The sequence below is a fragment of the Epinephelus lanceolatus genome, chromosome 13, assembly GCF_041903045.1.
Source record: "Epinephelus lanceolatus isolate andai-2023 chromosome 13, ASM4190304v1, whole genome shotgun sequence".
Classification (NCBI taxonomy): Eukaryota; Metazoa; Chordata; class Actinopteri; order Perciformes; family Serranidae; genus Epinephelus; species Epinephelus lanceolatus.
The window spans coordinates 43,540,203-43,557,025 of NC_135746.1; the positions used below are offsets into that span (position 1 = coordinate 43,540,203).

At 41.1% G+C, this 16,823-nt stretch overlaps 1 protein-coding gene across 1 annotated transcript in view; it reads left to right on the forward strand.

Moving 5' to 3' along the window:
- The first annotated feature begins 5,171 nt into the window (after positions 1 to 5,171).
- The window catches only part of ptchd4 (patched domain containing 4), a 259,640-nt gene continuing 247,988 nt past the window's right edge, over positions 5,172 to 16,823 (forward strand). Inside the window, exon 1 of the mRNA XM_033618816.2 lies at positions 5,172 to 6,205. Within this exon, the coding sequence (XP_033474707.1) occupies positions 5,606 to 6,205 (600 nt within the window). The 5' untranslated portion in view covers positions 5,172 to 5,605. The remainder of the gene's footprint in view (positions 6,206 to 16,823) is intronic.

Here is a 16,823-nt window from a genome sequence, read left to right on the forward strand (position 1 = left end):
CTAATATTGCCTAAACCTAACCACGTGTTTTTGTTGCCTAATCCTAACTATGTGTTTTAATTGCCTAAACCTACCCTCGTGCTTTTGTTGCCAAAACCTAACCATGTGCTTTTGTTGCCTAAATCTAATCATAAATTTTTGTTGCCTTAACCTAACCATGTGCTTTTGTTGCCTAAACCAAACCACGTTTTTGTTGCCTAAACCTAACCATGCACTTTTGTTGCCTAATCCTATATGCGTTTTTGCCATAATCTTACCACGTGCGTTCACTGCCTCAGCCTAACCGCATGTTTTTGTTGCCTCAACCTAACCATGTGCTCTGGTTGCTCAAATTTAATCACATGCTTTTGTTGCCTTAACTTGTTGCGGAAACCACACCATGTGCTCTTGTTGCCTCAACCTAACCACGTGTTTTTATTGCCTAAACCTGGCCACATGTTTTTGTTGCCTAAACCTAACCATGCACTTATATTGCCTAAACCTAACTATGAGCTTTTGTTGCCATAACCTAACCATGTGCTTTTGTTGCCTCAATCACGTGTTTTTGTTACTGGAAACCTAACCACATGCTTTTGCTGCCTAAAACTAACCACGTACTTTTGTTGACTAAACCTAACCACCTGCTTTCATTGCCTAAACCTAACCACATGTCTTTGTTGCCTAATCCGAACTACGTGTTTTTGTTGACAAAATCTAACCACATGATAATGTTGCCTTAACCTAACCATCTGCTTTGGTTGCCTAAAACTAACCATGTACTTTTGTTGACTAAACCTAGCCACCTGCTTTTGTTGACAAAATCTAACCACATGCTAATGTTGCCTTAACCTAACCATCTGCTTTGGTTGCCTAAAACTAACCATGTGCTTTTGTGCCAAAACCTAACCACATAGTTTTGTTGCCTAAACCTAAGCATGTGCTTTTGTTGCCTAAACCTAACTACATGTTGTTGTTTTTTGCCTAAACCAAACCACATGCGTGAACCTAACCAAGTATTTTTCTTGCCCAAACCTAACCATGTGCTTTTGTTGCGTAAACCTGACCACGTGTTTTCTGTGCCTACACTTAACCAAGTGCTTTTGTTGCCTGAACCTAACCCTGTGCTTTAGTTGCCTAAATCTAAGGAGTTCTTCCTTGCCTCCTGACCAGCACCAGTGCTGCCACTGGTGGCCAGATCAGAGCCGCTGATGATGAGTCAGGCTGAAATGCATTTGTTTCTAAATAACATTTGATACTAGTGCTGCGGAAGCTTTGATAATTCTGTAACAATACTGATGACTGAAGCTCAAATCTGGTCATTTATTAGAAATACAGTATTTCTGCCAGCACTGCCATGAGACGTTGTCCATTAGATCATTGTTTAAAGGTGTGTAAGATTTTGGAGGATTTGGTGGCATCTAGCAGTAAATTGCAGATTACAACCAGCTGAAACTTCTCTTGGTTAGAATTCCTTCAGTGTTCATTGTTCCGGAGGTTATTAGCAGGAGCTTAATTATCCACAGAGGTCTCTTCCTCTCCAAAACAAACAGACTCGTTGTTTAAACTGGTGAAGACACTGATAAAGCAGTTTCCTGTTACAAATAGGTGTATCTCTGACGCTGTGTGGCATCTCAAATACAGGCTGCTTACCCAACACATGCTTTTGTGTACTCTACCTATTTTCTCAAATTACTTATTGTGTGCTCACCTTTTACTGATCCAGATGTTAAAAAGGTTTTTAGCATGAGCTGAATTATCCACAGAGCTCTCCTTCTCTCGAAACAAATGGAACCAGTGAATTAAACCAGTAAAAACAGTAAATAAAACAGTTTCAAGTTACAAATCAGTGTAACTCAACGTTGCTTGTTTAAGATGGGCTTCTAACTATGGTGGCCGACAATAAAACATAAACTGTCAACACATTCTCATCCCAAATCATCTCATATCACCATTTTGTCAGTGGCCTTTCATGTCTACTCATTTTGTGCTAGATATCCTCCTGTGTCTGTTGTTGACATTCCAGGATACCACAACCAACGCTGAGATGTCAACAAAAGCACATGGTTAGGTTTAGAAAAAACACCATAATTTGGCTCTACATTCATATGAAAAGCAAACACCAGGCTTCCAGGTGGTTTGTTGGACCCATCCACCACTCCTCTCACCCGCCCTATAGGGACTTTCCTGCTTCTATTACTTTACTGGCAGCATTTCAACCTGACACCGTCTAGTGGATTATTGGACCACTGCGACAGGTGCCATGTGGCCTTGTTATGAACTGTAACCACCCATCTGTGTATCATACTGCTGCCACAGGTGTCATCCAGCTGATGGATGGTATTACACCACAAAAGGTTCGGTCCGGCTGCATTAAAAACTGATGCCACCTGGCAGAATATCCCACTACCGTGAAAGGTGGCTTTTGGCGACAGGTGTCTGATGACGAAATCACATACAAAGTGGCGGTATTTTATGACTTCAGACTTAGAACTGATTGGAAAGGGCCTGCCTAGAGCCAGTGTTTGGTTTGTCCGCTCTGGGCTACTGTAGAAACGTGTGGTGAACATGGCGATCTCCATAAGCTACCACACGTAGATATATGTATATGTAGATATAAATGGCCCATTGTTAGTTAAGAAAAACACAATTTACGGGTGGGTGAATCGATACCAAAAAGAAATTAGTTTATATCTTCTACGTCATAAATATTCATATTTTATGGGTAAAACTGTCTGTGCAAACAACATAACGTTGTCATGAGCTCATCTAGTGCATGTACTCGTTGCTCTTCTACTGCTTTTGTGTTGTCTTTACTCAAACAAGTAATTCCAGATCCAGCAGTGTCTTTAGTTACACTTTCACCAGATGTCGGCAGTAGGAGGATGGTAAGCTCACCTCCCAGCCCTCCTGTTTACTGCTGGGGGCTGATGCAGACCCTAAGTTGTACTATAAATAGAACCACACACGCTTTTGCGTGACTGTAGCTGTCTGTGCATGTTCAGTGCAGAAAGTATGTCCAAGCCTGTCTAGTTTTATCTGACCTTTATTATCAGTAATAGATTAATGAAAAGAGTAAATAAATAAAAACAAACAAACAAACAAATCAAAAACACAAGAAAGAGAACTTGAAGAGAACTGCAACTGACAAGAAAAATGCCTCAGCATCCAGACCAGAGACAGAGTTCACTGGCAGAGTCTGTTCACAGAGGCTCAGACAAGCAGGGATGGGCAGTATTTCTATTACTTGTATTTAAAATACGTATTTCAATTACATTTGAGTATTTTGTAATTTGTATTTGATAAGGCCGATAAAAAGCAAATGTAATACAAAATACTTTTGAGTGGAGTAATTTTGTATTTAAAATACTCAAAATACTTTCTCCACGAATCAAAAAACAAAAAATAATAGGCTACACATTCTTATATTATTGGATGTAACAATATTTTTTACTTTTTTTAAAATATTTTTATCTACATGTATATGTTTTTTTTTAACTTGGGCCATTCAGTGTGCCCTTTAATGACCTAGTGGTCTGTTTTACTGGACTGTGCATAACATAGGAAATTGTATGTTGTTGTGGTTGATGCTTGGGATGAGTATGCTACAAATTAATTGCCTCACGTGGGATCAATAAAGTTGTCTGAATCTCAATCTGAATCAATAAATAATATTTTAGGGTAGCCTACACCAAACTGTGAGAAAACAAGCGCAAATTTACAATAGCTGTGACCAAATTTGCTACTATCACACCATTAATGGATGAATCATGGTTGTTCTTTCTGGCATATTACTTGTGGTCTCTAATTGCAGCATGTAAATTTTGGGCATTTTTGGTCAAGGACTTTTTGAGTTATTCACAAAAATATTTGAATCGGTTAGTATACCGCCACCCATGGACGAATTGTGGGTATTCTTTCTGGTAGAGTTAACCATGGTCTCTAGTTGCAATATGGAAATTTTGAGCATTTTGGTCAAGGACTTTTTGAGTTATTCACGAAAAGCTTTGTGGACCGACCGACCAACCAACCGACTGACAGAGTGACCTATAGAGCTGCGGGTCGCATCTAAAAAGAAAAAGAAAAAAAAAGTATTTTCTGTATTTGAAAATACAAAATACATGTATTTTATTTTGATACATTTTCTGGCACCAGTATTTGGTATTTTATTTTGATACATTTATTTGAGGGGTATTTTGTATCAGAATACATTTTGATGTAGCCCATCTCTGCAGACAAGGAATATCCAGTAGCCTAGTGAAATTAATATATTAGTCAAATCAGATCTGCAGCACTGTTAATGTTACAGTTTCAAACTGTATTTGCTCATCATTAGTTGTTACTAAAGCAAACTGATTACTCACCTCATAAGTCATAACACATTGTTTTCCCCTACACTCATCATACTGGTGTTAATATCTATGATTATGGCCCTGTTTTACTTGATATCAGATCCAAAACAAATTTTGTGGTGTCTCCCTCCATTAACACAAAGATTCTTATTTTCAGGCAGTCAAACGCTAAAAAAAAAAAAAAAAAAATTAATTATATTCCATTTATACCAATATATCCCCTGAATCCTACATACTGGACCTTTAAATGGTCCTCATTCAGTGTCCTTCCATGTAACATTTTCACACTGGCAATAAATAGACTCCAAAGTAAGTCAGAGAAATGTGTCAAAAATAGGCTGGAGGCTGCCATATTCATGCATCTTCTCTATTCATTTAGTAATAAAAGAACAATAGATGGAAAGCTGCTTGACAGCTAGCATCCATTTTAAAAATAGGCCTACTTGATTAACAGAGACGATAACAACTGGGGTTGTTGTGGTGTGTGTGTGTGTGTTTTTTTGGAATGATCACTAGCCACTTAGGCAGGTTATTTTGGCGAAGGAAAAAAAAGATTCAGGGAGTTGTGTTTGGCCTGGTGCTGTCACACCTCCCTGCCTGCCCTGTGTAAACCACTCAGCATGAAGCTCAACACAAGGTGGGTTTTCCCCATTCATGAGGCCCACACTGACTCATCCCTGCAAGTGCTTTCCGGTCATTCAGCCACCAGCAGGAATATTTTACAACTCTCATGTTGCCTGTTGTCTCCACTGTTAGCCTACTAAAATAACCAGACACCATCATCACCCCCCCCCCCCCCCCCCCCCCCCCCCCTTTTTTCTTTTTTTTTTTAAACACCGCCACATGATTACAGTTAAGTACATAAATCAGGCGCCACCGCTGGTGTGAGAGCTGTAGCAGGCAGAAAGGAGGCACCCATGCTCTTCATACCGCCCCGGCTCGTCGCTGCTACTGCAGCCGATGCAGCGAAGGAGACTCACGGTTCTTTTCCATCATACGGAAGCGGAATGGCTTGAGATCAGACAACACGGAGTCGTCTCGGTCGGCTGATGCACGATGGTTTTCTGACTGGCTGCCTGTCTGTGTGTGTCCGTCCGTCTTGCCGCGAATTGCTGCAGTGCTGTTTTCCAGGTGTTGTGGTGTGTGTGTGTGTGTGTGTGTGTGTGTGTGTGTGTGTGTGTGTGAGTGAGTGTGTGCGTGTATGCATGCATGGTGGTGTAGCCTGGTGTAATTCTCTTACGAATTGGACTAAGCCGGGGAACGGAGTCTGATGTCACATGTGCTTCATCGGAGGAGACGGGGCATCTGCAAGCTGGATTTTGTGGAGGATGCTGCGGCAAGTGATACACAGAGGGCTCAAGGCTTCGTTTTACTGGCTGGGCTTATTCGTTAGCAGGCACCCCGTTTTCTTCCTCACTGTCCCCGCGGTCCTCACCATCATTTTCGGATCTACCGTGCTGAGTCGGTTCAAGCCGGAGACGGACCTGGAGGTGCTGGTCGCCCCTACTCACAGCCTGGCGAAGATCGAGCGGAGTCTCGCCAACAGCCTGTTTTCCATCGACCAGTCGAAGCACAAGCTGTACTCGGATTTGCACACCCCCGGCAGATATGGCAGGCTGATCCTGCTGGCCAAGTCCGGGGGGAACATCCTGGAGCTGGCCGACCAGGTCCTGCAGGTCCACAAGCAGGTGTTGGATTTGCGCGTCAATTACAAGGGATTCAATTACACGTTCGCGCACCTCTGCGTGCTGAGCCACAGGGACAAGCGCTGCCTCTTGGATGATATCATCACCATCTTCGAAGATATCAGACAGGCCGTGCTTTCCAACAGCACTTTTCACAAGGTGCCCGTGAGCTATCCCAACACAACATTAAAGGTGAGATTTGATTTCATACTGCAGTTCTTTTTCCATGCATGTCAGCCAGGCCTGTGCAGCCCCCCCCCCTCCCCCTCCATCAGAGCTGGTGACAGAGCAGCAGCAGCAGTCAGCGTGTGAATAGCTGTAACAGGCTGGCCCTCGGAGCTTGCCATGATTTCTGAATGAACAAAGGGCTTGTATTCACTCAGGCTGTGATGTGGGGCTGCAGGTTGCTACATTTATCAGCAGGTGAACCCTCTCCATAACACAGACAGCCGGCTTTGCAGTTCTCGCCCTCCGTTGTTGAGGCTGGTATGGATTGTTTGCATGTAGCCCCGCTTCACTGCCTGCTCTCTGTTCCTTTGCGTTAACACACACACGCACATGCACGCGCGCGCGCGCACACACACACACACACACACACACACACACACACAGGGATGTCCTGTCTGTTTTTTGATGCAGTGTCTCCCCCTTGCCTTCTCCTGGCTGCACATGCTAATTGACTCCCTGCTTGCCTGGATTCCTCCTTTCAGTGTCTCTGTGGCATCTGGCTGGGCACATGCAGCGGCATCATTCAGCAGCAATAACACACAACTGAAGATGCTGCATGTGGACAGAAGTGCAGATGTGCTCTGCAGATGGAGCTCAGTTATTCAGTTGATCAGGTGTGAGGCTTTTACACACTACACTGTAGCAGATGATTTTGTTGAGATGATTGGCCTTGGTTTTTGTGTTAATACAGATGAAACCAGTTTCCATCCTTGTCACACCACAAGACAAGAGCAATAAGTTTTTGGTTTATTCTGAATTTGCTGTATGACATGTGCTATTATATGAAGTGTTTGTAATCAGTTTGGGTTGTCTGGTGGTTGACTGTTCGCAGTGCTGTACTGGTTTGATAGATAACATAAAATCAACACACACACTATAGCAACCAGCTAATTCAACACTAGAGGACCCGTTTGTGAGGCACACACCACTGTACACTGCTCTTTCCCTATCTGCCACAGTCATACTATAGCCTCAACCTGACACAAGCACATATTTAATGTCTAACAAGCCTGGTCTCCAGCATGGCAGCTTGTAACTTCCACTGAGAGCTGCTCACCAGCATGAGAGGCACCAGTATCTGAGCGGAGTAGTGGAGCCATCCATCGCCCTGTTGCACTGTTTGCCTTCTAATATTTCGGTGAAGGGACACTTTGTGTCATCTTGCTTGTATGAGAAGTGGAGTTAAATTTGGTTGTGGCTCTGGCAGTTTTTGTGTAATAAGCCTGTTTATTCAATTTAAAAGCACAATAGGAGTCTCATAAAAAAGTGATACAAAATAAAATATGATTCTCTCGACATTCCATTGCTGTCCATTGAAAACCATTCATCTTCAGTTTAAGAGGTTTAGAATTTTTCAGATAAACTAAAGCATTAAGCATTCCCTAAAGGGTTGAGAAAATAACAAGATAAATATGGTAAAGATAAATAAATCATGTAAAAACACACAAAATTACCAGAAAATGCAGTTTAGCCAATCTGAAAAATGGGCCATTATTCTCAGTTTATATCCACCTTATTCCCAACCCCCATGGTACTTTGCATGAATTATGGGCGCAATTTCTGGTGCCAAATGGGAACCGCAGACTGCACCAGCAGTACTATCAACCCAGATAATCTCGCAAGATCAGCATTTAGCACCTGTGGTCATGGCGAGAGATCTCGCGAGACAGCCAGACACTGAATGAAGACAGAGCAGCAAACAATGGTGGGAGCGCGTCCACTGAAGGCATGGGTCTATGGTGCATTTTTCTCACTTGCATTTTCCCCTGAAAATATAATGCTAATAATGTACGCATGTTTATTAAATGCACATCAGTTTCACAGAAAAGATTAAGAAATACCACTAAGCATCAGCACACTGCTAACTGTTGCCTCAGTTTGTGCCTCATACAGATCTGCTGGTAAAGTTAACTTAGCGTTAGCAAGCGTGATAAAAGACGGCAGAAAGGTGACGTTGTGCAAATAAACCAAAGATTTATTAATTTTCTGTAGCAGTAAACACATGGGCCGATAACAAATGTGTTAACTAACTATGCTAAAGCTTTACAAGCTATTCAGGGCTGCCGACGATAATGTTAACATGACAAACAGCAAGGCTAACGTTATGGCTAACAAGCTAACGTACTGACGCTTCTCAGACACTCAGACACACACACACACACACACTGGACAGCCTCTCAGTCCTTCCTTAGCCGCTAACGTTAGCTCATGTACAACACAAGTACCACACAGAAACTTTTACAAAGGGTCATAATGTGCTTCTAGTGACTGTCAAATCGGCAGCAAAGTTGTTTACACTGCGGACATGGAGCTGTTAGTGCCTGCGCTCATGGGACAAAGATCCTCTGAGAAGAAAGACGGTTCACTCTGCTCTGCCGCCAGGAACAAACTGGGGGGCAAAGATCCCCCAAAGTGAAGAGGGTTCACTTTGCTGCAGGGTTCACCTACGTTGTTTCTCTTCTGATACAGTCAATGTGTGCATCACAACCACTGTAGTGTATTGCACAAAAGCTTTATAAGACAGTTACAGGCAGCAAACTTGTGGATGTCCTTTGTTTACATTTTTTGTAGCCACTTTATTTAAATTGTCTGCTTTGTGATTAGATTTAATTTAAAATATTTATTTTTTATGTGTCAGGTAATGTTAAATAAAAGTACATGATGACTAATGTACTGCTTTGGGGTCAATTCTTAATGTAAACAGTATTTTTAATAGTAATGCACCAGGTCAGAGAGTTCCTTGTTAAATATACTTCGTTAGTTCTCAAAAAATATCTTAATATCCAAGCAAATTTTGTATCATAATTGAAATATACTTGACTGAATCGATATTAAACTGAATTAAATCGAATCGAATCGAATTGAATCATGAATCGAATCGAACTGAGTCCTTGAAAATCGAATCGAATCGATCTGGAAAATCTGAATCGATACCCAGCCCTAGTATTTCCTAGCTGATGTTCCACTCATCTGCCTCAACAACACAGTTAACACATTTTTATAACTGCTGGTTTATTAAATCAGAGTTCTACTCAGTGAAACATGATGTTGATGCTGTAATACTATCAATAATGTAGAAATAAAATCTACAATTGTAGGCATTTCTCTTTATAAGATATGAAAGAAGTACAGTAAATCAGTAACACATTCACAGCCTAGCTGACTAAAATTTAAGGTACATTGCTGAGTTCAGGAGGCCGTCAGGCTGAAGAAGGAGGCCTTTTGGGTCTGGCTGGTCCAGAGGTGACCTGAAGCAGCAGACAGCTACTGGTTGGCCAGAAGGGCTACAGCTGTAGTGGTCGCTGAAGCAAAAGCCATGGGCATGGGAGGAGTTCGGGGAGGTTATGGAGAAGAACTTTTGGTTGGCCTTAAGAAAGTTCTGGCAAATTGTTAGACGCCTAAGGAAGGGAAAGCAGGGCTCATCTCAGGCTGTGCTCAACAGAGAAGAAGAACTGCTGACCTGAACTGGGGTCATCATCGCGAGGTGGAAGGAGCACTTTGAGAAACTCTGAACCCAGCTGTCACGTTCTCTGTGGAGGAGGCAGAACCTGAAGACTCTTTGCACCCATATCCCTGGCTGAGGTTGCTGAGGTAGTCAAAAAGCTCTCCAGCAGCAAGGCACCGGGTGTAGATGAAATTCGCCCTGAGATGCTGAAGGCTGTGGACATTGTTGGGCTGTCTTGGCTGACATGCCTTTACAGTGTTCCGTGGAGGTCCGGGTACGGTGCTTGTGGAGTGGCAGACTGAGAGAGAGTGTGCTTCAGTTATTGGGGTATTGCACTGCTCAGCCTCCCGCAAAACGTTTACTCCAGGGTGCTGGAAAGGAGGCTCTGACCGAATGTCAGACCTGCTGTTTGCTGCTTGTTTGCTCATTTCTCTGGAAAAAAAGTATAAATCTAGACGTCCAATTAATAAAATCCTTTTATTAGTTAAAATACACATAAACAAAAAAACACAATCTAAAAACTGCAGCATAAAAGTGTGGCTTATAATTGGATATCATCTGCATACTTAACTTTGCGCAGTTACACTTAAATAGTCGCAGGTCATCAGCAGGAGCAGACTCAGGACACAGCCCTCAGAGGAAGCAGTGCTCAGTGAGATGATGTTGGAAGTGTTGTTTCCAAACTGTACTGACTAGGGCCTGTCTGTGAGGCAGTCCTGTAGCCATTACAGAGAGGGGTGCTCAGGCCTATTTGTCCCAATTTTTGTTGGGGAATGATTGCATTGAAAGCTGAGCTGCAGTATATGTATAGCATCCACACGTGGTTGTTCGTTTTCTCCTAACGTTCCAGGCTTTGGTGGAGTGCAGAGTGCATAGGGTCTGGATGTTATGACCAGCCTCTTGAAGCATTTCATCATTATGGGAATGAGTGCTACGGGGTGGTTGTCAGATTACGGTGCAGCAATGGTTTGACATTGGAAACAAAGTTCAGTTCAGTTTGATAGTATTGTGGTGATGGAAGAAGTCTAAGAGATATGTCTGAAAACGCTACATGTAGATGTCAGATTCAGAAAGTTGTGATGGATATTTTTTTCCTGTTTTCATATGTTCAAATGATTAATTTAGTAAACAATTAGCTTATTGACTAATGAGCAGGCCCAAACGGAATCTGCAGATTTTTTTTCATTTTCAGCTTTGATCCAAAATGAAAATCTGCGGAATTCTGTGGAATGTTTTTTGCTTATAATGTGACAGACAATATTCATTTTAATTTTTAAACAAAAATAACCTCACACAATACATAAAAATCTAAAATTACCTCAAGCAGGCTAAAATAACTTTTTTTTGGATTTTAGGAGAAACTTTGAATCAGAAATTTGATTTTATCATGAATACTTACAGAAAAAATTGAAACATTTGTTGGAAAAGTGAATCAACAAATTGTGGAACACATGGCCATTAAAATGGAAGGTTCAATATGGAGTGGAGAGAACAAAAAATAATTTGCTAAGCTATTAAAAATGAACTAACAGTAAATATAAGGTTTAACATTTCTTGTCACTACACCACTAACTTTGATTTTGATGCTAACTGAATACAGTTCCTAAAATCTGCGAAGCGCAGATTCCGTGTGTTCCTGATGATGAGTAAGGGCTTCAACTAACAGTGGTCTTCATCATCAGTTGATTTGCTGATATTCTTTGTGTAACTGATTATTCATTTGGTACATAACATGTCAGAACCCAACCCCCCACAGCACACTGGCATTACCATTAACACCTCTCTATTTTTTCTGTTCTTAAATGTTGATGTGACCTTCCTCCTCAGCTCTCCTCACTCTGTATCAGGCACTTTGCACTCTCCATGTTCCTAAATCCTTCTCTCCATCTGCATGTTTTACAAGCTGTCTGGGCTAATTTATTTGCCTGACTTCTTATGCTTCATCCTCCTCTTTGATGTCACAACCGGGGTTTATTTCTGGGTTTGTTATACACAGTCTTCGTAAAAAGTCCTACTTTTAGCTGAGCTGAACTTTTAGCTCTGTTCCCAGAAGAAATGCTTAAAATATATATTCTTTGTTTTGCTCTGTCTGTTGTATTTTCAGCTTTTATCTTTTTAAACTGTCAGGTATTACAAAAATGAAAACACATTACACAATATGATAAAAAGACAGCAGATGGAACTTCATGAACAAATCCAACTGGATGATTCCAACAAATTAAGAACTACATCTAATGTAAAAATAGATAACAATATCAAAGTAAAGTTATGCAGAATTCTAAGGAGATAGTGAAAAATGCTAGAAAAAATGGCAGCTCTTGACCTGTTTCATCCTGCATTCATACCACCAGCATCCACATCACAGTACTAATGTCGGATGGTAAATTAGAGCCATTTGCCAGGTGAAGTGCCAAAGTTGTTATAGCAACAGATTGGACATATGGCAACACTGGTATGTGATTATCTGCCTATAGCCAGTAGGGCCCAAATATTGGAGTTTCCCTTAGGGCAAAGTTTGTGGCAGGTCATACAAATATGTACTTCTGTTATCCAGTTGCCCAAGTTTTATCGGTCAACATTTGTTATTGTTGAATACAGAAGTCCCAGGATGGCCTTGGTTTCATATGACATCACATAACACTACAAGATCTCAACTTGCATAATTATCTCAGGATCTTGGGTTCAACAGATCACCATCATCAGTGGAACAGTTAATATGACCCATATTTTCTGCTTTTATTAAAAATGTCTTGTCAGTTATTGGCTGAATTTCCACAAAATTTGATCAATGTATCCTCACAGATTGGTTGGTATGATATCCTACAAAAATGCAGACACAATAGTTCATATTCTATCCTTACGAATTAAGACCTAACGATTGACATTACGTCCTTAACTTACGTTTTTGTAATGAATCAACCTGCTTCCTTATAAGAGCACTTGCAGCTGCTTCCTTGTTTACTGTCAGTGCCTTGGTTGCATGATTGCAGCCTTTCAAGTTTTTTGCTAGCATCAATTTTCAATTTGGACAAGCTGTTTAAGACCAAATACCTGCACAAACTAAGCATGTTCCAAGGAGCCTCAGCTGTATTGTGTGTTTAGTGCTAATTAGCAAATTTCAGCATGCTAACAAGCTAAACTAAGATAGTAAACATGTTAAACAGTATAGTACCTTCTTATCATTCAATCAATTAATCAATTTTATTTATCAAGCCCAATATCACAAATCACAATTTGCCTCACAGGGCTTTACAGCATACGACATCCCTCTGTCCTTTGGACTCTCACAGCAGATAAGGAAAAACTCCCCCAAAAACCCTTTAACAGGGAAAAAAAACCCAGTAGAAACCTCAGGAAGAGCAACTGAGGAAGGATCCCTCTTCCAGGACGGACAGACGTGTAATAGATGTTGCACAGAACAGATCAACATATTAAATTAACAGTAATCCGTATGACACAATGAAACAGAAAGAGAGACAGAGAGAGAGACAGAGACAGAGAGAGATGCAGGACAGACGGTAACGGTAACAGCTTACGACAACATTAATGAAAGTAATAATATTATAATTATGATTCTGGCTATTGTGGTACAATATGTTGAAAGTATATATTAATATCTGATTGTTTACATATGTGACAATAATCATATGTATATAATAACAGTACAAGTATGACTAATGATAACAGCAGCAGCAGGAGGCATCTGGCAGGACCATGGCAGCAGCACAACCACACACGTCACACTATCCAGGTACCACTGCAATATAAGTAAACCTGCGAGACAGTGGAGCACAAAGGCTCCGGAGAAGAAGCCGAGTTAGTGACATGCAGTACGGCCGAGTTAGCAAGATGCAGTAACAGGACATGAGAAAGAGAGAGAGAGAGAGAGAAGGAGAGAAGGTGCCCGGTATATTATAGGAGGTCCCTGGGCAGACTAGGCCTAAGTCAGCCTAACTAGGGGCTGGTACAAGGCAAGCCTGAGCCGGCCCTAACTATAAGCTTTATCAAAGAGGAAAGTCTTAAGTCTAGTCTTAAATGTGGAGACGGTGTCTGCCTCCCGGACCGCAGCTCCTGATCTACTTTTGGAGACTTTAGGGACCATAAGTAACCCTGCATTCTCAGAGCGCAGTGTTCTGGTTGGATAATATGGCACTATGAGCTCTCTAAGATATAACGGAGCCTGTTAGTACACGTGCCGCTGCATTCTGAATTAGCTGGAGAGTTTTTAAAGACTTATTAGAGCTCCCTGATAATAGGGAGTTACAGTAATCCAGTCGAGGTAACAAAAGCATGGACCAATTTTTCTGCATCTTTTCGGGTCAGGATAGGCCTAATTTTCACAATATTATGCAGATGAAAAAATGCAGTCCATGAAGTTTGTTTTAAATGAGAATTAAAAGACAAATCTTGATCAAATGTTACTCCGAGGTTTCTTACGGTAGTGCCATCTAGAGAAACTATGTCATCAGATAAAGAGTCTCTGAGTTGTTTGGGGCCAAGAACAATAACTTCAGTTTTGTCTGAATTTAACATCAGGAAATTGGTGCTCATCCAGGTTTTTATGTCTTTAAGGCAATTATGAAGTTTAGTCAATTGATTACTTTCTTCTGGCTTCATAGATAAATACAATTGTGTATCATCTGCATAACAATGGAAATTTACAGAGTGATTTCTAATTATGTTACCTAAAGGAAGCATAGAGTAAATAGGATTGGTCCGAGCACAGAACCTTGCAGAACTCCAAAACAAATTTTAGTACGTAAGGATGATTAATTATGAGCGTGCACAAACTGAAAACGATCAGATAGATAAGATTTAAACCAGCTTAGTGCAGAACCTTTTAGGCCAATTAAGTGTTCCAGTCTCTGTAGCAGAATTTGATGTCAATTGTGTCAAACGCTGCACTAAGATCTAATAAAACAAGTACAGAGACGAGTCCTTTGTCTGAAGCAATCAGAAGGTCATTTGTAAATTTAACTAGTGCTGTCTCAGTGCTATGATGCACTCTAAATCCTGACTGAAATTCCTCAAATAAATTATTATCATGGAGAAAATCACACAGCTGGTCTGCGACTACTTTTTCAAGGATCTTTGAAAGAAAGGGAAGATTAGATATTGGTCTATAGTTGGCTAACACCTCTGGATCCAGGGTGGGCTTTAGATAAAGAATTCATTGCGGTCAATTGTTGAGGAGAAATCAGGGAGAAGCAATCTAAATATATATTAGGTCTTACAGCTGTGTTTAGGGCACGTACTATCTGAGGACAGGAGGTCATGAATTTTGCCTCTAATAGTTAAAATTTTGTCATTGAAAAAGCTCATAACATCATTACTGCTAAGGGCTAAATGAATACAAGGCTCAATAGAGCTGTGACTCTCAGTCAGCCTGGCTACAGTGCTGAAAAGAAACCTGGGGTTATTCTTATTTTCTTCTATTAAAGCTGAGTAAGCTGAGTTGATCTAGCATTGCGGAGGCAATCATCAGCATGTTGGCATTATCAAAGCATTGCTGTACCTGAGTACAGCCTCACAGAGTCACTAGCATGGCTCTAAACTCTTGTTTTGTCTGGTCTAATGAACCATGATCAAGATATCTATTGATCTGGATATTTAACAGTTAAAAATAATCTTGTCAGTGGTCTCCGTGGGAAAAAAAGTGAAATGGAGACAGTGTTTGTAAGTTACCTTGAATATATCATTGGCATGTCTGTATATGGGCTGCAACTAATGATTACTTTAATTATGGATTAATCATTTAGTTTATAAAACAGCTAAAAATTTCCCTTTTACCAAAGTCCTACATGATAGCCTAACACTTGTCTTGGTAGGACAAAACTGTCTTTTTTTGTCTAACCAACAGTGCAGAACCCAAAGATACTCAGTTTACAATAATAGTAAAGAGAAAAGCAGCAAATGGTATTGTAGCACTGCAAAATCACCCAGAAAGTAATGAATGGTTGGTTGTACAAAGTATCTGAATCTGGCACATGAGACCACCATTAACATCCTGTTCACCGTTACCATGTTGGTTTTTTAGCACCACAAACATGATATGTTTGTAACCCTAATCAAGCAATCTTGGAGGTGGCTGATCTGAAACACTCATATGAATATTTTCTGTAACTAAAAAGTTGTTTTGGAAGGCACTGGCAAACTGTCATGCAGTTTGTAGGGCTGCTAGATCAGAAAACTCTCCAGTGGGTTGTTTTGGAAAGCAATGACAATAGCCCCTTTTCCACCAACATTTCCAGGAACTGTTATTACCAGGAATTTATTTACCTGGGTAAAAGAATTCCTGGTAATCTGTGTGGTTTGCGTTTCCACCGCTCCTCAAAGTTCTAGAAAGTGTATTGAAATTAACACGATGACGTGGATGATTCAGCGTGGGTCCTGTATTTGCCTCTGCCAGCTTGTTTACTGGTAACATGGTGCTGGTTGAGAGAGGAGGGGCTGTTTGTCTCAGCAAGCAGCTAAGTTTAGAAGTATTTTAAGATAAGTGTCAAGTTAGTCTACATACAGACAGCTGTCATTTGAGCTTATTAATAATAATTCGCCAGCTGGTCAGCTGAACTAGCGTGCTGTCCTTGTGTAAGACATAACGTTAGTGTCGGTGGATGAGAGACTATGGACGGAGCATATTGAATATCGCTGTCTACATGTTTATGCTGCTGAACACATACATAGTTACTCGCTAAGGTTTAATGTCACTTAAAGTAACGAGTGTAGCTGCCGTCAACTCGAGTCATTTTCGAGTTATCTTCACTTCGTTTCCACCGCGGCCACTCGGCTGTTCACTGGTACCGCCGGCACAAAAGAACCGATACTGTCAGCGCTTTTCAATACTATTGTCTTTGATAATTTAGCCCCGGGGCTAATTTAATACTGGGTTTCGGTACCCATCCTTAATCAAAACACAAACGAAGTGAAGCTTGTAGAAATGAAATCAAGTTTGCAGTGGCTGCCTGTGCCAGGAAGTGCAGAATGCTGCAAGTGTGAGTCCAATCAGCAATCTTCGGCACATCACCCCACCCCTCAAGAATTCTAGGTAATCTGGAAAGTCCTACCCCCCTACTAGGTACTTTTTTCAGGTAAAGTTTAGGGGTGAGGGAAAGTTTTTTACCCAGGTAATTTCGGTGG